General features: G+C 38.5%; 1 protein-coding gene across 2 annotated transcripts in view; it reads left to right on the plus strand.

Moving 5' to 3' along the window:
- The first annotated feature begins 4 nt into the window (after positions 1-4).
- ATG2B (autophagy related 2B) overlaps positions 5-21,142 on the plus strand; it is a 76,592-nt gene continuing 55,454 nt past the window's right edge. For both annotated transcript variants that reach the window (XM_060003959.1, XM_060003960.1), the window contains exons 1-11: positions 5-646; positions 7,990-8,152; positions 11,582-11,734; positions 12,709-12,811; positions 14,318-14,480; positions 15,241-15,420; positions 17,552-17,648; positions 18,564-18,749; positions 19,732-19,886; positions 19,979-20,084; positions 20,841-21,102. In XM_060003959.1, the coding sequence (XP_059859942.1) occupies positions 485-646; positions 7,990-8,152; positions 11,582-11,734; positions 12,709-12,811; positions 14,318-14,480; positions 15,241-15,420; positions 17,552-17,648; positions 18,564-18,749; positions 19,732-19,886; positions 19,979-20,084; positions 20,841-21,102 (1,730 nt within the window). In that variant the 5' untranslated portion in view covers positions 5-484. The remainder of the gene's footprint in view (positions 647-7,989; positions 8,153-11,581; positions 11,735-12,708; positions 12,812-14,317; positions 14,481-15,240; positions 15,421-17,551; positions 17,649-18,563; positions 18,750-19,731; positions 19,887-19,978; positions 20,085-20,840; positions 21,103-21,142) is intronic.

Raw genomic sequence — 21,142 nt, forward strand, 5'->3', positions numbered from 1 at the left:
ACTTCCACCTTGCCCGGCCGCGCGCTGGAGTCCGGGTCTCGCGGACGCGCCGGTAGCGTCCCGCAGTCGGGAGCGCGCCCCGTGGATGACAACAAATTCGTCGCGCAGCGGCGGTGGAGGTGTCCGCCTCAGCCCCGGCCTCAGGCCTTTCCGTCTCCCCGCGTGATCTCTTGCATCCTCTCTCTGGGCCGACTAGGACCCCCTCGGAAGCCCCCGGACTTGGGGTGACGGGGACTCCTCCGCGCCTTGTCCCCGCCAGGCCTAGCGCGAGCGGCGCGGCACAGGTGATGGGGTCTCCCTGAGGGATTCCCGGCCCCGAGCGGGCATGGAGGGGCCTCCCCGGGCTTAGGCTTCGCCGCGGCCTGGGCTCGCCGGCCGGGACCTGAGACGCCGCTGCAGCCACAGCAGCGGCCTGGAGCCGGAGCCTGGACCCCCAGGCCGGAGCCGTCCGCAGCCCCCGCCGGCCCAGCTGCCAGCCCTCGTCATGCCTTGGCCGTTTTCGGAATCCATCAAGAAGAGGGCCTGTCGGTACCTCCTGCAGAGGTACCTGGGCCACTTTCTGCAGGAGAAGCTGAGCCTGGAGCAGCTCAGTCTGGACCTGTACCAGGGCACCGGGTCCCTCGCCCAAGTTCCCTTGGACAAATGGGTAAGAGCTGCCGGCGGCCAGCCGGGAGGGACTCAGTCTTCTCTTTAGCGCGATTCGAACGAGTGTCATCCAAGATTGGTGACGTTCAGTCCCTCCCTGGGGATTGTTTGGCTCCAGGTGGGGCAGTACTCCGAGAAATGTGTTCAAGTGTCGTGTAATCTGTTTCTAGCAAGTTTGCTCTCCCAAATCACGTGTTCAGAAACTTAACGTAGGTAATGGAGTCTACCCTGTGGGAATCAGCGGAGTCAGTGGTTTGGGCGGGGGTGGGTGTCTGTGAATCTGGCTGAAAGGGGTCCATGGAAGGAGGTGATCAGTGCTGCCCCTTTGGGGAAGGACGGGTCTCAGGGTTCTGTGCAAACAAGTCGTATTTCATGGGATGACACTCTGGAAAGATTAAGGATGAGGAGGACCTTTGGGGATGTCAGAACGCCTAGGTATTCATTGATTTACTTGGGGTTGGTTACTTGCACACCGCGGCCTCCGTACAGCGTTTGGCATCTGGAAGAAAGTTAGGCGAAGGCCTCCTCTGCCGGTTTGCCTGCTTTTGCTTGATACTGTGTAGAAGGCCAGTCGGTGAACGGTAGTGTGGCTGTAATAGTGATGCTTGGTTGTGCCTGTTTGCTTCACGTGACAGATCATAACAGCGGGTGTTGCAAAAGCGCTGAAGCCGCAGCGTTCAGACATTTAAAAACCTGTTTTCCGCTTGTCATCCAGAGGTTGTGAGTTGACTCGTCTTAACAGGTGCTTCATGTACAGTTGAACCTGCGTCTGTATGTTTTCAGTGCATAGTATTTTACTTCATGTGTATTCAGCCTTGAGTTTGGCAAGAATGGAGTGGCTCTCCCACTTCCCCCAACTCTTATTTGTTCCACTAGCGTTTGTGGCTTACAGTTTGTGTTGGTTGTACCATTCTAAAGTATTACTATTCTGAAAACATTCCAACACGGTTTACATTTAGGAAATCATCAATATAGGTAACTTTCCTGTGGTAGCTGGGCAAAACAAAAGGAAACATTTTTTTTTTCTTGATTTAAGCTGTGTAAAAAGCTTGTGGGTTTTTTTTGTTTGTTTTTCTTTTAGGTAAAAGTATTTTAACAGAGTAGTGACTTCTTTAGCCATAGAAACCTGAAAAACTCAAATTATGCTGACACCTTACTATGACCCTTAAATTAATTTGTACTGGTGTAAATAAGCATGTAATTTTATCAGCAAGTGGATGACCTAAACTAGGGAGAGTACACAGGATAGTGGGAAAAGCCTTGGCTTGAGTAGCAGAAGGACCTAGTTCCAACCCAGGCTAGCCCATGCTGCCACAGTTAACCAAGTGACCTTGGACATAGTAATTCACCCGAGTTCAGTAAACATTAATGGAGTATCCACTCCGTGCCAGGCACTGTGTCAGGGTACTGCATTGCTGTAATTCTTACCAAAAGATAAGGATTCTGATGGGTATTTTAAAATTCATTGACCCATAAGTCTATCCTTTGGGTACAGTTATGAATAGACTGTCTTTAAGGAGGAGGGTTGGATATTTATTAACAGTCTTTTTTGGGTTGAAGGACTTGGCTGCATTATTCTTTTTTAATTATTTATTTATTGAAGTGTAGTTGATTTACAATGTTGTGCGTATGCATTATTCTTTTTTTTTAAATTTATTTATTTATTTTTGGCTGCGTTGGGTCTTTGTTGCTGAGCGCGGGCTTTCTCTAGTTGTGGCAAGCAGGGGCTACTCTTCGTTGTGGTGCGTGAGCTTTTCATTGCGGTGGTTTCTCTTGTTGCAGAGCATGGGCACGCAGACTCAGTAGTTGTGGCTTGCCGGCTCTAGAGCACAGGTTCAGAAGTTGTGGTGAACGGGCTTAGTTGCTCCGCGGCATGTGGGATCTTCCCGGACCAGGGCTCGAACCCGTGTCCCCTGCATTGGCAGGCGGATTCTTAACCACTGTGCCACCAGGGAAGCCCCTGCATTATTCTTTAATGACTTTTCACATTAACCCTATAAGGTGGGTATTATATCTATTTTACAGATGGAGTTAAATAATTTGCCTCAAGTCACACAGCTAGCAAGTGGTATAGTGAGAATTCAAGTCTCCCTCCTAAGCCTATTATTTCTTTATTAATCACATGGCTTCAAGCCAAGGAAAGAGCAGTTAATGTAACTGAGCATTTGTTTATTTCAGGCACTGTACTAGGCACTGTTATTTACGAGGTTTTGTTTAATCTTCATGGGAAATCAGAGGTGGTAATATTTCAGTTTTACAGTTTGACTTCAGGATCATTGGAAAAGTAACTTATGGTTGGACTTAATCTGAAGGTTATATTTTGTTCTGCTTCTTGAAGGTGAGGGATATGCCCAGCCAAAATGATAATGTCAAATAAAGTATCCAGTAAACATTGGCTGTTGCTGGTTTCTTTATTTCATTATAGTGTGCTGTGTTTATGACTAAGATAAATCTTGGTGTGACGTTTAGGTACAACTATTTAAACTTCTGATTGCAAATTCAGTTACTTTTGACATTTGATTTGAAGGACTTTCATGACAGATAAAAAGATACCTCACAAAGATTCAGAGATCCAAACGGGAGAATCCTATTATTGACAACATTCCTAATGTTTCAAATCTCAGTCATCAATTATGCGCAGGATTGTGTTGAAATCGCCTGTGAGATTCCCTTCTTCCTTGATCTCAGTCAATTATTCTTGCTAATTGGGACATGTTGCATTTATATATATATATGTATATATATATATATACATATATATATATAGTTAACTTTAAAACTCCTTTCAGAAAACTGTTTTAAAGGGCTTCCCTGGTGGCGCAGTGGTTGGGAGTCCGCCTGCCGATGCAGCGGACGCGGCTTCGTGCCCCGGTCCGGGAGGATCCCCCATGCCGCGGAGCGGCTGGGCCTGTGAGCCATGGCCGCTGGGCCTGCGCATCTGGAGCCTGTGCTCCGCGGAGGGAGGGGCCACAACAGTGAGAGGCCCGCATACCGCAAAAAAAAAAAAAAAAAGTTTTAAGAAGACTTTAAATTTACTGAGTTAATTTTTCATGTTTTCAAACCTTTGTAACCTGTGTAGATAACGACTTAAAAAAATAGTGTTTTTAATAGACATTTTTTCAGCAACAAGATCATGTAACAGTGGAAACATTTCCAAATATAATTTTTCAAAATGTCCTCTCCATAGTACAAAAATCCTTTGAAAAGCAGCTACTTTTCTCACTCATTAATAAAGTGGTATCTTTACTTTGAAAAGACAGATTAAGTGTGTTTTGTGTTTTGGATTATACCTGCTAGGTAGCATGTACTACTGATCGCCATTTGTCATCACATAAAAGGTAGGCATATTTAAAATTCTAATCTTTGTGAAGAAGAAAATTACTTATTATCTTTAAATTCAACTCCTAAATGTTTGGTCATAAGAAAACCCAGGAGATCAGAAAGTTACTGTCATTTTCTGTCTCTCACAAAGATTCAGTTTAAAAGTCTGTTTTTCTTATGTAGACTGGATGCTCAAGTGTCAGTGCACTGAAATGGACCATCCAGCCAAAGGTACCACCCTTCCCACTGTGGAACTGCTAGTCTTCTCTTTGTTCCAGTCTGATGTATGGCCTGAGTGAGAGTGCAATGCCCATTTGTACATTAAGTATAGTACAACTTTTAAGTCTGTTTTATTTGAATTCTTACGCCTGGGCTTAAACTAATAAGGATGTATTCTTTTCCTAGTTAGTCTTACGGTATCAAAAAGAAGCGTATAACGTAATGTTAGCTTTTCTTCATCCCTCCAAGCACACCTTGAATTCCTAGTAGTGCTCATCATTGTACTAGGTAGGCACTGTGGAAGGCAAAGAACAATAATCAGCATTTACAGAGTGTTTACTTGGTACCAGGAACCATGTTAGTAGCTTTACACGTTATTTCGTTTACACTCACAATAACCTTAAACTGGTAGTATCGCTATTTTATGGATGAGGAAATTGTGATTCAGGTTAAAACCTTGTCCAAAGCCACCCAGCTAGTAAGTGACCGAGCTACTGTCTTTTAAAAGACTGTGTTTTAGAAGACTATTCTTCAAATATGTTTGCCCAGTTTTCTTTAAAAAATTTTTGAAACACTAACATATTCCTTGTACATTTTAAAATTGACTTTAAAATGTTTTCATTATAAGTTTAAATAGTTGTAACGATAATGTAAATACTGATATAATAAAAATATAGTTTTTTTACCCAGTAAGATCTAAATACCTGCCATTATATATTTAAATATGCTTGAACAAGGTCACCATTAATAGTTGGAAATTTAACATTGTATGTTTTCCCATTGAACTCATATGTCCGTCCAACTTCCTCTGCAAGATTTTATCGTAATTTGTATATTTTATGCTTATATCTTTTATTGATCATGCTGTCATTTCTCTATAATAAAAACATGTAACTAAATTGAAATCGATCATACTAAAAATTTGTGTCACAATTCAACTTTCTTTTGCATTAAGCGAATATTTTCTAGTGTAACTTTTTTTTTTTTTTTTTTTTTTTTTGCGGTACGCGGGCCTCTCACTGCTGTGGCCTCTCCCGCTTTGGAGCGCAGGCTCAGCGGCCACGGCTCGTGGGCCCAGCCGCTCCGCGGCATGTGGGGTCTTCCCGGACTGGGGCACGAGCCCGTGTCCCCTGCATTGGCAGGCGGACTCTCAACCACTGCGCCACCAGGGAAGCCCTAGTGTAACATTTTAATTCCCATAATGATTTCTTCACTATTGATTCTTTTTTTTTGAGTTTTTTAGTGGTTGGTCTAGGGCTTTTACCATATTGATCTTATCAGTATCTCCTTCACATAATCATTGGGTTTTAAGTGAATTTTTCCCCTGGATTGTTCTGTTATTACAATGTTAAGGGCAGTTGATCAAAACAATGTAAATATATTATATATTTGAATAACTAAACATAAAAACTTATTGGAAATATATTTATTGATGTTATGGGTATGTTTCCCCCTCTTCCCTGATTTGTTCATGTATCCATAGATGAATATACTTACAACTAGAATTTGATAGGGTTCAGCATAAATTTCACTCCAAATTTTTAAAATAGTTATAAGCTTGAGAAACACTGCTGTCCTAAATAAGTAGGTGAGAATTATAGGGATTTTGCAGTAGCAGTATCACTTAGTTCTTTGAATTTCTTTGAATGGCAATGCCAAAAATACGTATAAGGTGAGGAAAGACCAGAAAACTTATTGCTGGTCCTGCCTGAAGATTTTTATATCCTAGGCAGTGCGTAAGGGAGGGTTCAGGAAGGGAAAAAGATATGCCATTTTTGGCTCAGTGGAAGAAGGGAGACTGTACAAGGGAGTACGGGAAAGGCGACCCAACATGATGCCAGTGCTTTAAGTACCCTTCTCAGGAAGGTCCATTTTAGGAAAGAATGTATTTGGAGATTGGGGATCTGGAATTTTATACCTTAAAACCATCCATGCCCATATACTCTTTAGGAAGTCTGTAGGATCACACAAACACCATTGTGAAGAAAGTCTATTAAAATAGTAACTTCCAGTGACTTCCCAGGTGGTCCAGTGGTTAAGACTGTGTGCTTCCATTGCAGGGGGCACGGGTCCCTGGCTGGGGAAGTAAGATCCCGCATGCTGTGGTGCAGCAAAAAAAAAAAAAAAAAAAAAAAAAAAATCAAAGTAGTAACCTCCAGTGATAGAACGTGAGCCAGTCTAGATCTCAGTGTTCAACGTTAGGTTTGTAGACAAAGAATTACAACACTACCCTTATGCAACATAGCATACAGGAAGCACATTACGTGTAGGCTGGCATTTAATAAATTTTTGTTATTTTAATTTAAAAAGTATATTGTCTGTCAAAAAAAACCCATTTAATGATTCTACTAACTGTATTTACATCCATCTGTCTTCCTTTTGTTGTAGTTAAAACTTCACTGAAATTGCTGTCAGTGGGATCACCTATACGCTAAATGTCACTAAATTCAGTGGACATTTAAAAATCTTTGACTTCTTGTTGGTTCTTGTTGCACTTGACCACTCTTTATGTTGTCTTTCCACAACTTTCTGGGGCAAGAGGCTCTTGATTTTCTTTCTACTTCTCTGTTTGCTTTTTTGTTGTTGTTGTTTACTTTGCAGGTTCCTCTTTCTTAACCTTTTTCTTAAATGTTGGTGTTTATCAGGATTCTGTCCTAAGCCTCTTGTCTTTTTACTCTACATTAGTTCCCAAAGGCTGTCTCTGCTCACCCCTGTGGTTTCATTTACCCTCTGTGTTTATAAAGCCCTTCTGTATTATAAGCCTAGATGGCTCTCCTGAGCTCTGGACCTCCTAGACATCTCCACCTTGATGTCTGCTCAGATATTCTCTTTGGAACTGAATTCTTCATCTTCCCCTTCCCCTGTCTCAGTATATGGCACCCCTATCTAAGCCGTTGCCCAAGCCAGCACCCAGCGAGTCATTCTTCATTCCTTCTTGTCTTTACCCTTCAGGATGACAATTAATTCTACTTCCTAATATATTACAGAAATCCATCTTCCTCTAACTTGCCTCATTGTCACTATCCTTGCCAAACCAAACTTTAGTTTCTCTTACTTATAACATCCTTTCTGCTTGAGTTTTGCTTTCCTCCAATGCATGCTGTACATGACAGCAGGAGTGGCTCACTAAAAGTTCTATCCTCATCATGGCACCCTTGCTTAAAATCTTTCACTGGCTTCACATTGCCCTTGAGATAAATTTCAGACTCTTTAACATTAATTACAAGGCTTTTTGGATCCCATTCACCCTTATCTATGTAGCCTTATCTCTGGCTCATCACCCTGGCATGCTCGTCACCCTGGCATGCTCATCACCCTGGCATGCTACAGGAAAGCCTAAAGCAGCTTTTTCCACACCTGCCCCCCACCCCGCCCAAAACTCTTGTATCTCAAATATGTGTGCTTGTACACTCTGACGTCTGCCTTCTTTGAATCCTTCTACATGCTACTGTCTCTCTCTGGACCACTGTGTCCAGTTAACTCCTCAGCCTTCTGGTCTCAGCTTTAAATAGCACTTCCTCAGGTGGCCTGCCTTGTATCTCTAGGTTAGGTTCTTTTACACGTTCAAACAGTACAGTGTATTTCCTCTGTCAGGCAACTTACCCCACTTTAGTGAAATGCGTCTTTCGTGGTAAGCTGTTTTGTCAGCTTAGGGAGGGCCGGGAATCATCCTTATCTTGGTCTCTGCTTTCTTTATCCTTAGTGCCTGACACATGCATGAGCATATTTAGCATCTCTGAATAAGCCAACAATTTTAAGTTCTTGTTCTTGTGATTTCAAAATGCACTTTTTTTTTGTCTTTAGTGTCTCAATGAGATCCTGGAGTCAGCAGATGCGCCTTTAGAAGTCACTGAAGGATTCATACAGTCCATTTCTCTGTCCGTTCCGTGGGGCTCCTTGCTGCAGGATAATTGTGCACTGGAAGTGAAAGGGTTAGAACTGGTCTTCCGACCTAGACCTCGCCTAGGTAGGTGTATATTATGTGTTTCTGTTTGTTTCTATTTTTAATTTTCAGAGATTGGGAAAGTAACCTGATTGCGTTAAATTCAGCATTAATTTTGCATTGTATTTGTGAGATTTTCAGTAGATAAAATATTAGGGCGTGGTCCATGTGGGGGGCGTGTGATTGTATCTTCAGAGTTATTTCTGTCTCTATTTACCTACAGGAACTTTAGTATATAATGATTGGTTTAATTGTTCGTTACCAATTATCTAAAGTGACTTATGCTTTTTTTTTTACTTGAAGTGTAGTTGATTTACAATGCACAGCACTGTACAGCAAAGTGATTGTTATACATATTTTTATGTTTATATGTATATATATTATTGTTCAAATTCTTTTCCATTATCAGTTATTACACAATACTGAATAAAAAGCGACTTATGTTTTAAAGATTCAAAGTATTGTGCCAGAAAGCAAGGAGGTGCTCCAAGATTGATGGAGAAATGTTAAAAGGACACAGAATTGGGCTTGAAGGAGCTCCCATTGGCCAAATCTGGAAAACTTGGGCATCAAAAAGGATAATGAAAATAATGGATTATAACACACTAAATAAAAACAACCCCTAAGTCCATGTCAATACAAATAAGTATGTAAGGGGGGCAAGGAGAAGGGAAAGCTCTTCATTGCTACTACTTAGAAACATAAAAAAAATGGTGGAATATTCCCATGTTTTCAGCCACCATAGTAAAAATTAATGGTATCAAGATCATCAATGAACGCTGATACCGTTTGGTGAAGGGTTGTTGAAAAACTGGATAGATATTTAGACAGTATCAGAATATCTCCCACTGTTTACATATTATTTGCAGAGGGAAAAAGTTTCTTTTACCGTGCAGAAAATTGACAATCACCACCATAACTGAGTGATCAAGCTTAACCTCATCAATAATGGGTTAACCTGACATCATGTGTGTCCTGACTGAGGGACTGAGAAAGACGTGATCACTTATGTATTATTCCTGCTAAAAGTGCTTAATCTGAATCAAATCACGAGGAAGCAATCAGACAAATCCAAAATAAGGGAAATTCTATAAACTAACTGGTTGGTACTGTTAAAAAAATGTCATGAAAGACAATGAAGGTAGAGGAACTGTTCAGATCAAAGGAGACTAAAGACACGAATAACTAATTGCAGTACATAATTCTCTTTCTCTCTCTTTCCTATGAAGGGTGTTATTGAGGCAGCTGGGGAAATTTGGGTATTGAATGTATGTATGATATTTTGTCAATGTTACGTTGCTTGGGTGTGTTAATGGTATTGAGCTTTTGCAGGAGACTGGTCCTGTTCTTAGGAGTTACATGCTGAAGTCATTAGGAGTGAGTGTTATGATGTCTGCAGTTTACCTTCAAATAGTTCAGTGAAAGTTTGAGAGTGTGTATGTAATCTTTTTTTTTTTTTTCCTGGCTGCACTGGGTCTTTGTTGCGGCGTGTGGGCTCTTCGTTGCGGTGCGCGGGCTCTTCGTTGCGGTGCGCGGACTTCTCTGGGTGTGGCATGCGGGTTCCAGAGCACGCGGGCTCAGTAGTTGCGGCGTATGGACTCTCTAGGTGTGGCACGTGGGCTTAGTTGCCCCGCAGCATATGGGATCTTAGTTCCCCGACCAGGGATTGAGCCCACGTCCCCTGCATTGGAAGGTGGATTCTTAACCACTGGACCACCAGGGAAGTCTCAGTGTGTGTGTAATCTTGATGAATCTAGGTGTAGGGTATGCAGGTGTTCACTGTACACCTCTTTCTTAGGACTGAAAATTTTCAGAAGAAAACTTTGGGAAGGAAAAGATTTAAAGTAGTAGCAAGTCATTGTTTACAAATATATGCGTGTGGTAGCTTTAATTACACATATGATGTTTTCTGATTTATCAAACATGTGTACTGTGCTTCTTGCATGCCAGGTACTGTTCTGGGTGGTTTACAAGTACTATCCTCACAGTAGCTCTTTGACATAGATACTTTTAATTATCTCCATTTTGCCAAATAGGAAATTGAAGCATAAATACTAGGTTTAATAACTTGTCCAAGGTTATAGCTAATTAAATGGAAAAGATGGGATCTGGATCTAGGCAGTCTAGTTCTGGAGCCCCTATTCTTAACCACTGTGCTATGTTGTGTCTTGGATTGTCTACTGCAAAGAGTGTGTGTTTATGTATAAGCTAGTAAAGTTATGATGGTGAATCATGTTAAATTATGAACTTAAATTCTTTCAGTGACAAGTGATGTTTGTAAAGATATATTTGAAGAATTATGATCCCAAGTGCTGCCTGAAACACCGTTTAAGTTATGCTTAGTAAAATTTAGTATCTGTATTTTTAAAATTGGTAACCTATGCATGGAAATTCTTAATAATCTGGTATTTAATTAACAGGAATATTTTATATTTTAACCAAGCTGAGTAGATATAGTAATACTTTACTAAGGAAAGTCAAATATTTTACCCTTATTTTAAAAATATTTCATTAAAAGGACTTCTAATTTTAGAAGACAATAATTCTAGTAATCTCTGTCAGTTTGTTTTGAATAACATAAGGAAGTGTGGTGGAATTCTCTCATAAGGGAGGATCTGGAAAGGACTCTTCGCAGTTCGTGTGTTCCTTCTCCAAGGATGCTCTTCTGTTTTATCTGCATTTATAGTAACCTTCTAAAGCCTAGGTCAACTGCTATCTCTCCTTTCCTGTGAATTCCCTCAGCTAGAAGATTTAGCCTCTTCCCTTAGCTAGCATAATATTTTCTGTTGACACTCAGTAGTTGGCTATTAATTCTTCTTAATTTTATCTCATTTCTTCTACTATCTTGTAGTCTCTTTGAGGGCAGAATTAATAATTATTTTATTTTTCTTTCTTTTATAGCAGGGTCAGCTAACTATGGCCTGCACACCAAATCTGGTCTGTCATCTGTTTTTGTAAATAAATTTTTATTGGAACATCACCATATATACATATTCATTCATTCATTCTCTCTGGCTGCTTTTGTACTAGAGTGAGAGAGTTGAGTAGTTGTGATAGAGACCATATGGCCCACAAAGCCTAAAATATTTACTGTCTGATCCTTTGCAGGAATTTTGTTGACCCCTGCTCTACAGTATTTTGAACAATACCACTCATATAAAATATCCATTAAATACTTGAATGAATATGTGAATTAATATTTGTCAGATATATATCATGTAATGAGAACATGTGTCTCTGGACTTTGTGATTTTTTTTTTTCCTTCTCAGTTTTTATAAGGTGATGTTTAAATCTTAGGAGTAATTTCTAGACTATTGTATCCCTGGGTGACACCATGATGCTGAATATCTCTTGGAGGATTAAGAATTTATCTGTTTGAAATGTGTGATTTTAAGAAATGGCTTTGTTGTAACTGTGAGAAGTTATTTAGGATTAATCTATATTTTCTGCAGCAACTGGTTCTGAGCCTATGTATTGGTCAAGTTTCATGACCAGCAGTATGCAATTGGCAAAAGAATGTCTTAGCCAGAAACTAACAGATGAACAAGGAGAAGGATCCCAGCCTTTTGAAGGACTTGAAAAGTTTGCTGAAACCATTGAAACAGGTTTGGCATTATTGAGTATTTTCAAAAATTTTAGATTTTACTTAGTAGTAAGGCTTGTATAAGAAAAACTCATTTGAGTGATTTTAAAAGAATTGTTATTCTTACTTCAGAACTTTAGAATTGAGGTTATTTTAAAAATTGTACAGTAAATCCCCCACATACAAACCTTCAAGTTGCGAACTTTCAAAGATGTGAACCTGCGTTCACATGTCCAATCACGTAAGTTAGTTCACGTGTCTGGTGTACATTGTCACGTGTGTGCATCCTCTTCAAGTGGCTGTGCTTTTGTGTACTTTACTGCACAGTACTATATAGAGTACAGGAATACAGTATCTTTATTTCAAGCCCAGGATGTCTGGAAGCAAGCATAAAAACAGCAGTGATGTAGCTGCTGGTACTACTACCAGCCCCTGTGTGCCAGCTGTTGTGCTGGACTACTGTACTTTTCAAGGTACTGTACTGTAAGATTAAAAATGTTTTCTTTATTTTTTGTGTTTGTTTTTTTATGTATTATTTGTGTGAAAAGTGTTAGAAACCTATTACAGTACAGTACTATATGGCCGATTGTGTTAGTTGGGTACCTAGGCTAACTTTGTTGGACTTAGGAAAAAATTGGACTCGCTCTCGGAACGGAATTCGTTCATATGTAGGGGACTTACTGTATTCAATTAAATTTCATGTTCTTTTTTACCCTAGTTTCTCCTCTGTTTATTTTATTATGCTTGCATAATGAAGGGATTAGAATTCAACAGATAGTGTTAGTCATTGCCCAGGTTGAGATGTAACATGGGTAAGTGCTCAGCAAGGCAAAATATCTATTACAAAGCTCAAGATTTGGGGATTTTTTAAAGGAAAGAAATTCAACTTTTATTTTGTAAGTTCTTTTTAAACTAATTTAGTATTTATTCCTTTCATTAGAAGTTTTTATTTAGTATACACATGGTCTCATGTTGACGGTTACCTGTTTACTCTAGTACTAAGAAGAGTAAAAGTCACTTTTATAGACACTGTCTTGAGAATTGAACATGTGCCAGAAAATTCCAAAACTGGAACTGCACTTGAAATTCGAATAGAAAGGTAAGACTTCTTATATCTGAAAGCAAATTACCCTGTTCTTTTCTTTGTAAATAATAAAATCTGACTCTCATTAGATTTCAGGATGCTTTTGGAGTTTAGAGGTGCTTGTATTAAGTTAATATATTACATTATTTCTGAGTAAAGTGCTTTTCTCCAAGTTGTGGTCTAATCCCATTATTGAAAACTGAAAGTACCAGTTGGGGTATAATTGTGTATAATATAATGCTCTGAATATTTGATTTCACAAAGCAGGTAATTCTCTTTTAGTTAATATCAAATTGAAATAATGACTATTTGAGTGGTACTAAATTTAAGGTACTCCTGTTGGAGAGTTTCAGTTTTTCCATATGAACAATGTACTATTTAGATGTGTCTCATTAATGTGATAGGCTTTTTTGCTTTGCTTTATTTGGTCTATGTGCTGCTTTAGGCTAAGACTGTTGTTTTCTTTGAAGATTCTGTGAGGGTATTTTAAGGTCAATATGTACAATAGTGATTTACTTAAAAAGATGTAAACACATCACTTTTCGTTTTCTGTGTTTGCCCACTTGGAGCACCTATAAATAGCTCTAAAACAGGGATTGATTTACATACCCACTACTGAGTGTTGTTTTGAGGTAGTAACTCTTCACCTGTGTCTTAATGCCACATGAGCTGCCAGCAGAGATAAGCAGAAAGAAGTAGGTACACCGAGCACCAAAGATACTTTGTATGTGGATCTGTTGGGGGCCTTTATTGAGTTCTGGTTTCTGTCTTTCACAAAACATAGCTATTAGTGAAACAGTTACTGTTAACAGATCTTTGAAATTAGGTTGCATTACCTTAAAATGGTATATTTAAAAAACTTCTAAAATCTCATGCATTTAGCACCACAATATTTTACTTAAGCTGAAGATGAGTCATAAGGACTCATAGAATAGTTACAGGAATTCAAGAAATGTCATGTCAGGGGCTTCTCTGGTGGCGCAGTGGTTGAGAGTCCGCCTGCCGATGCAGGGGACACGGGTTCGTGCCCCGGTCCGGGAAGATCCCACGTGCCGCGGAGCGGCTGGGCCCGCGAGCCATGGCCGCTGAGCCTGCGCGTCCGGAGCCCGTGCCCCGCAACGGGAGAGGCCACAACAGTGAGAGGCCCGCGTACCGCGAAAAAAAAAAAAAAGAAATGTCATGTCAGACTTGTGACTTGGAGCCAAATGCTGTCACTGTTAACCAAGAGATGTTTGTGAGGGAGACAGGGGTTGTTTTCCTTGAAACTAACTTTAGGAAGTTATTAATTTTTCCCCCCAAATTTAGGAGCCTCAAAACATTACCTTGTTGGGCTTAATGTCTCTTCATGAAAATATTTACTGTAGTAAAGCATGGTAATGCTGACCCACCTTTTAGATATTCTAAGAAGAGCTAACACTTGAAAAATTCCTTTAACTTCAACAGCGATGTGCATTTCTTATAATTGCAAGTAGGTTTTCCTAGGAGTTTTATGCAAATGCTCTTTTTGTCTTTAACTTTCAGAACCATGTACTGTGATGAAACTGCTGACGAGTCCTCAGGTATTAATGTACATCAACCCACAGCTTTTGCTCACAAGTTACTTCAGCTCTCTGGAGTGTCTCTCTTCTGGGATGAGTTTTCTGCATCAGCAAAATCTTCCCCAGTTTGTTCAACTGCACCAGCGGTAAGGAAAACAAAACAAAAAATCAAAAAACCAAGATCATAGATTTTTGAAAGGTTTACATGAGGGTTTTTAAAATTTCCTAGGATATGTAATATGTACTAATAGGTTTCCGTCTGATGTGAGAGTTAACACAAATATTCAGTAATGGGGGCATATATTTTGGAGATTTAAGAATACTCACATTTATAATTAATGCCATTTCTGCCAGTTTGCTATGTATTACTTAGATAAACACTGGATTCTGTGTCTTAGAGGGAAATGATATATTAACATCTAATACCCTTTTTACAGTAAAAACATAAAATCAAGTAATGTTCACATTTACCTTACATGCTGAATGTATTACTGAAAATGTATCTTACAAGTCATATCTTAAAGAAGTTTTATAATTAAGGAACTCTTTGTTAATCCCTTCTAAGATTGGAGAGTCCTTTTATAAATTAGTCACTCAATGATTTTTCTTTTACTTTATTTCACAAATCTTATTTTCTTAATTATAGAATGTCTATTAAATTTTCTTATTATGGAACTTGAACAGAGACTTGCTTTATTCATAAAGTCCTTTTCCATGATTTGCCTTTATTAAGGTACTGTGCTGTTTCATGGTAGCTCTACAATACTGGTGTATCCATTGTCACATCATACAGTTTTCATGTCAAATACTTTATTCTTCTTAAACTGACAATTGTATTTTGCATTTCAGTTTCTTTACATTAAGGTATTTTAAAGAATTGCTTTTTTTCTTATTGCCTTACTGTAGGAAGCTGAGCCAAAGCTGTCCCCTAGCTGGAGTCCCAGAATTGTTTATGAGCCACACCCACAACTAACTAGGAGTTTGCCAGAGGCAGCACCCTCTGACCCGGTGCAGATTGGAGGGCTAGTCGGTAGTTTGGGGTTGAGTCTCACATTGAAACAGAATGAGGTACTTCCTGGAGCTAAGGTAAGTATTTGTTCTATTTTCTGTAGATAAAAACAGAGGAAAGCCACAGGCATCCTTTACTCTATGCGGGGACCCACTGATTGGTTGCTGTAAATTACCCTGTGATGAGGGGGCCACGGCCTTGGAGTCAGCGTTTTTACTCTCAGCTGGCGCTTCTGTCTTTAGGTGACAGAGTTCGGGTGAAGACGGGCTTTCTGCCCATCTGCTGCAGCTCAGGATTTGAAGCTGTCTCCTATGCTTACTTTCCTCCACTTTCAGAAACATTCATTAGTTCAGATAACTGGGACTATCTTAAAGAATCTCTATCGTCATCAAATGATAAAGTTAAAGGAAGGAGAGATTGGGAAAGCAAGTTGACTGAAGGGGATGTTTAATCACATGTATGTAAAGCTATCCACCTATGTGTATTTTGAATGGAATGTCCATTTTTATAATACTTATGAAAAGAGATTGATTTTTTCCATGATGTCTCATAGCTTTTTGAAGACAGTGTAAAGACAACTGTACTCATTTCTTAGGGAACAATATTGAACAGTCTGGAGAATCAGGAAACTTGCATGTATTTAGTCAGTTAACAATGTGTCTGTCAGGTATTATTTTCAGACTCTGAAAACTAATCTTCCATATAATCTGTGTAAAATGTAGTTTGAGAAGATATCAGGGTTTATTTATTTGTATATTCACTTATCTAACTAGCTCTAGACATTTGAGTGACTACTGTATGCCAGACCCCATACAAGTTCTTGGGACAGATGCAGAGATGAACGGAATGCAATCTTTGTCTTAATAAAAGATAAAATAAGGGCATAGACATGGCTGTGGGAATGTGGAAGAGGGAGCCACTGAGTACATGTGAACATACATAGAAAGGTTTTAAGTTCAGCATATAATCAAAAAGAGATCTTCCCACTGTCCCCAGCCTTAACTCGTTGTTGATTTATGGCCTGGGATGTCAGCAGTCAGTAAGGAGGCCCCATGAAACCAGCACTCCGCGGGTCAGCTTAGCTTAAAATCCTGGCTCTGGATCTGTTAGATGGCCTTGCGCAAATCACTTAATCTTTGTGAACTGTTTTCTCATCTGTAAGACAGGAACAGTACTAAGAATTAGAGGAAATAAAAGCATCTAACACAGTGCCCCAGTACGCAAAAAAAAGTTGGTAATAATGATTATTATTATTATTGGAGAATGTATTATTTTATTAGTTAGATCATGGAAATTTCTCAAAGTCACTATGTAATTTATTTTATTTTTTGTTCTTACAATCAGAAGAAATTTGTTTTTCGCCTGGGAAAGATGCCATTTCCCAAATATAAGTATTTTCTTAATTGAATTATTTTTAATTGTATAATGGCATAAAGATAATAGGAGTCCATGTTAACATTAGAAATAAGAGGAGGTGAATGAAAAGTAAGGCGAGCATATTCAAGTTTCCAGAATGTGATGTAGAGAACAGGGTAATTGCTTTTGTCAGAGTATACTCCAAAAGAATCAGGGTGAGAGTGGGATCGGGCTTTTATTTCTAGAAGGAAAAATGGACAGGGAGTTGGAAAAGAGAAGGGAATTCCACACGAGCCCCCTCTTTCTGCTGTGGCTCCATGCCCAGTGGAGAGTGGGCTTTGTGGAGCACAGAGGGCATTCACAGGGACACACTGTTGATAGAGAAGGTCCTTGCATGTTCTACAAAGGAGTGTGATCTGTGGGCAAACTTATGAAAGCCAACTTTATTTGCTCTTGGCTTGAATCAAGCTTTAAAGATTATGATTTGGGTCTTTTGAAATCATGATGGGAATGATTACTCTGTTACTGCTATAGATATTCTTTCTTGGAGACTGTATCTTAAGGCCTCCTCAAATACCTTAAATACTCAGAAAACTCAGAGAGACACAAAGTATGACATTGGACTTGCCAACATGGAATTTCTGAGGAGGATTTTCCCTCTTAAAACAACAGTTGTTGGCCTTATATCTTTTCATTTAGGTTGTGTGGATTAGTAGAGAGAACCTTAGGTAAAGGAATCCAAGGCTAAATGATCAGTATTCCTCTTAGTGCATTAAAATGTACTGGGATTTGTCATGATGAGTTTATAAAGAGTATTCATCCTGAGTAGTTTTCTTTCTTTTTTTTTTCAAGTTGGATATTGATGGACAGATAGACTCTATACATCTATTCCTGTCGCCAAGGCAGGTGCACTTGCTTTTGGATATGTTAGCAGCTATTGCTGGACCAGGCAAGTATAACTCTGTTATTATTTCTAATTCTTTAAACCTTTTTAGCTAAAATGTATAGCATACAAATAGGGAATTGTATTACCATATAGGAAATGTGTGAACTTAAAGCTGTATTGTAGGGACTTCCCTGGTGGCACAGTGGTTAAGAGTCCGCCTGCCAATGCAGGGGACACAGGTTCAATCCCTGGTCTGGGAAGATCCCACAAGCACGGAGCAACTAAGCCTGTGCACCGCAACTACTGAGCCTGCGTGCTGCAACTACTGAAGCCCACGCACTCTAGGGCCTGCATGCTGAAACTACTGAGCCCGTGTGCTGCAACTATTGAAGCCCACATGCCTGGAGCCCGTGCTCTGCAACAAAAGAAGCCACTGCAATGAGAAGCCCACGCACGGCAATGAAGAGTAGCCCCTGCTCGCTGCAACTAGAGAAAGCCCGTGCCTGGCTTTCTTTCAACGAAGACCCAATGCAGCCAAAAAAGAAAAAAAAGCTGTATTGTATTGTGAATAAGAATCCTCAATAGTTAAATTTGATTGGATCTTTCAAATTGTATTATCCTGGCACAAATTGGAGTTCAGATTCTTTGTATCATACACATAACATTTTCAGAACTGACTGGCTTACTTCCTTCGTTGGGGGTAGTACTTCATACAACTGAGAAGGTGTAATTCTTAAACACATTCAATAGCACGCACTTAAAATTTTTAATGACTTATCTATCAGAAATCAGATCTTCTGATTCCTAGCTAGCTGCTTAGAGCTATTGCTTAGATCTCCAGTTAATATTAAATAGTGCTGGTTTTGCACTGACTGTGGTACTGAGTTGCCATTGATATTGGATAAGTGGGTTGGGAGAGAAATGATTAATTAACTCCAAATTTAATTACTGTTTTGCTTTCCTTTTGTATACTTGTAGAAAATTCAAGCAAAATCGGGTTAGCTAATAAAGACAGAAAAAATCGACCCATGCAGCAAGAAGATGAATATCGAATTCAGATGGAATTAAACCGGTATTATTTGAGGAAAGATTCCCTCTCTGCGGGTGTATCCTCAGAGCAAAGCTTTTATGAGACAGAAACAGCTCGTACACCTTCTAGCCGGGGTAAGCAACTCAAAAAATTGACTTCAGAATCATACATTATCATCATAGAGCAAGGTAAACTTAATTTTGGCTGCTGTAAAATGGAGTTTAGTAATGAAAAAACTGAAGATCCAAGGTTTAAATTTATAAGTTGATCTAACCACAGCCTTACAGTGATGCACTGGCACACATGTGCTGCAGTATCCCTTTTGATTGTATAGTTTTGTTTTGTAAATCATGATTTATTCTAAGGAAAGTCAATTAAAAATGTGGATTTACACAGAAGATAAATTGGGGGTAGTTATTCATTTTGTCAAATTCTTATGTGCTCACATAATGTTTTACAGTAGTTTTCTTTACATAGAAACCTTTGTCCATTAATCTTTCTATCAATTAAATGTAAATATAATCTTTACCCAGTTTACTTTGCATTTCAGAATGTGTAAGCACTAATACCACGAATAATAAGAATCAATTTAAGTATGGAATGTTGAACTAAATAAAAAATTCAAGTCTACTCAAGAAATTTTGGCCATAAGAAACTTCATTTGCATGAGGGTAAAACAGTCTCTAGAAAGAAGTAAAACATAAATAGAATTCTAAATAAAATATTCAACTCTTTTTTTTTTTAAGAAATAGCTGTATCCATATGAAACCAGAGATTGCAAGATATTTATACTATTTAAAAATCTGGATTATTTTAAAATCATATGACAGTTAATGACATTACATTATACCATGTAATGCAGCTTATCATATATTTTTTTAAAAAGTTCACCAGTGGGCTAGCTTAACCTTTTGTTAATCTATATTCAGTTGAGTTTTTACTATGACATTAATATCTTGGTTCCAAAGAAATTACCCCATTTGAAGTAACATAAAATTTAGGACATCACTAGATCTCAGATAACCTGAGGGAAGAATATGATATTAATATATATGAACTTATTTAAAGATGTGAATTGGAATTATAATAAAACTGACAAAGTTTAATTCTGTCTAGAAGAAGAAGTTTTCTTCTCCATGGCTGATATGGACATGTCTCATAGTCTCTCTTCTCTTCCACCCCTTGGGGAACCCCCAAATATGGACCTTGAGTTATCATTAACTAGTACATATACAAACACACCAGCAGGATCTCCGTTAAGTACTACTGTGGTAAAGTATTAATTAATTTTTGTTCTGTTCTTGAAAAGTTGCTTCTAAAATTTTGCCCTTTATTCATGTGCTTTAAAAAAATTATTTTATAGCTTCAGCCAACTTGGGGAGATTTCCTTGATCATCATAAAGAACAGCCAGTAAGAGGGTCAGCATTACCATCCAGCCTAGTTCACCCAGCATCTTTACAGAAGACTGGTAAGTAAAAAAAAGACATTTGTTGATAGTTTCCCCTGGAATTTTTAAAAACTTAAAAATTAAAAAAAATTGTTTTTAAAAAATGCCATTCTATTCTTTTTCATAAAATTTTCTTTGGTCTGGCTATTTAACAAAATTTAGAAACAAAATGAAGCATTGTTGAACAATTCACTGTGAAGTGTTTCAGAATAGGTGCCTATTTATTGTATTCTTTGTGTATTTAAATACTTAAATATTTTTAGTAAAAAGTACACCAGAAGTTTCATATTATTATTACAGTTTAGGGGTCTCAATCAACTATCTGATTTTTGTTTCACGTTTACACTTTCCTTGAAAGAGAACCTCAAGTTTCTTTTCTGCAAAATTTGATTGAAATAGACACAGGCTTAAAGGAAAATTTGAAGAGCAGCTTTTGGTTAATCTCTGACTTTTTCCAATACAGTTTTATTAATGCAAAAGTTTTGTTCATATGTTTCCTATTGTAACAATTTTTTTTTTTGTACTTCACGTATCAAGGATCCTGGATATAAAATGCAGAAAGATTAGTTTATTTCACTCGTTTACTATCACTCAAAATGTGTGATCACATGTTTTTTGAGACTAAAACCTCAGGTTTAATTTTAAAATTAACACACGAGTAAATGTTTTATAATTAACACATGAGTAAATGTTTTATAATGTTTTACTATTTTGATATAATGGATTGTTTTAAGTATTAACTTTTTTATGAATATAATTTTAACACATGTATTTCAGCTCTCCCCTCTAGATCTGTTTCAGTGGATGAATCCAGGCCTGAATTTATTTTTAGACTAGCTGTGGCAACTTTTTCAATCTCTGTGCTTCACATCGATCCTTTATCTCCACCTGAAACATCATTGAACCTTAATCCATTGACACCTATGGCGATAGCTTTCTTTACTTGTATAGAAAAGATTGATCCAGCAAGATTTTCAACAGAAGATTTTAAGTCTTTCCGAGCGGTATTTGCAGAAGCTTGCTCACATGATCACCTTAGGTAAACTCTTATATTTATTAATGATCCTTGAAAAAGAACC

The sequence above is a fragment of the Delphinus delphis genome, chromosome 2 (assembly GCF_949987515.2).
Source record: "Delphinus delphis chromosome 2, mDelDel1.2, whole genome shotgun sequence".
Lineage (NCBI taxonomy): Eukaryota > Metazoa > Chordata > Mammalia > Artiodactyla > Delphinidae > Delphinus > Delphinus delphis.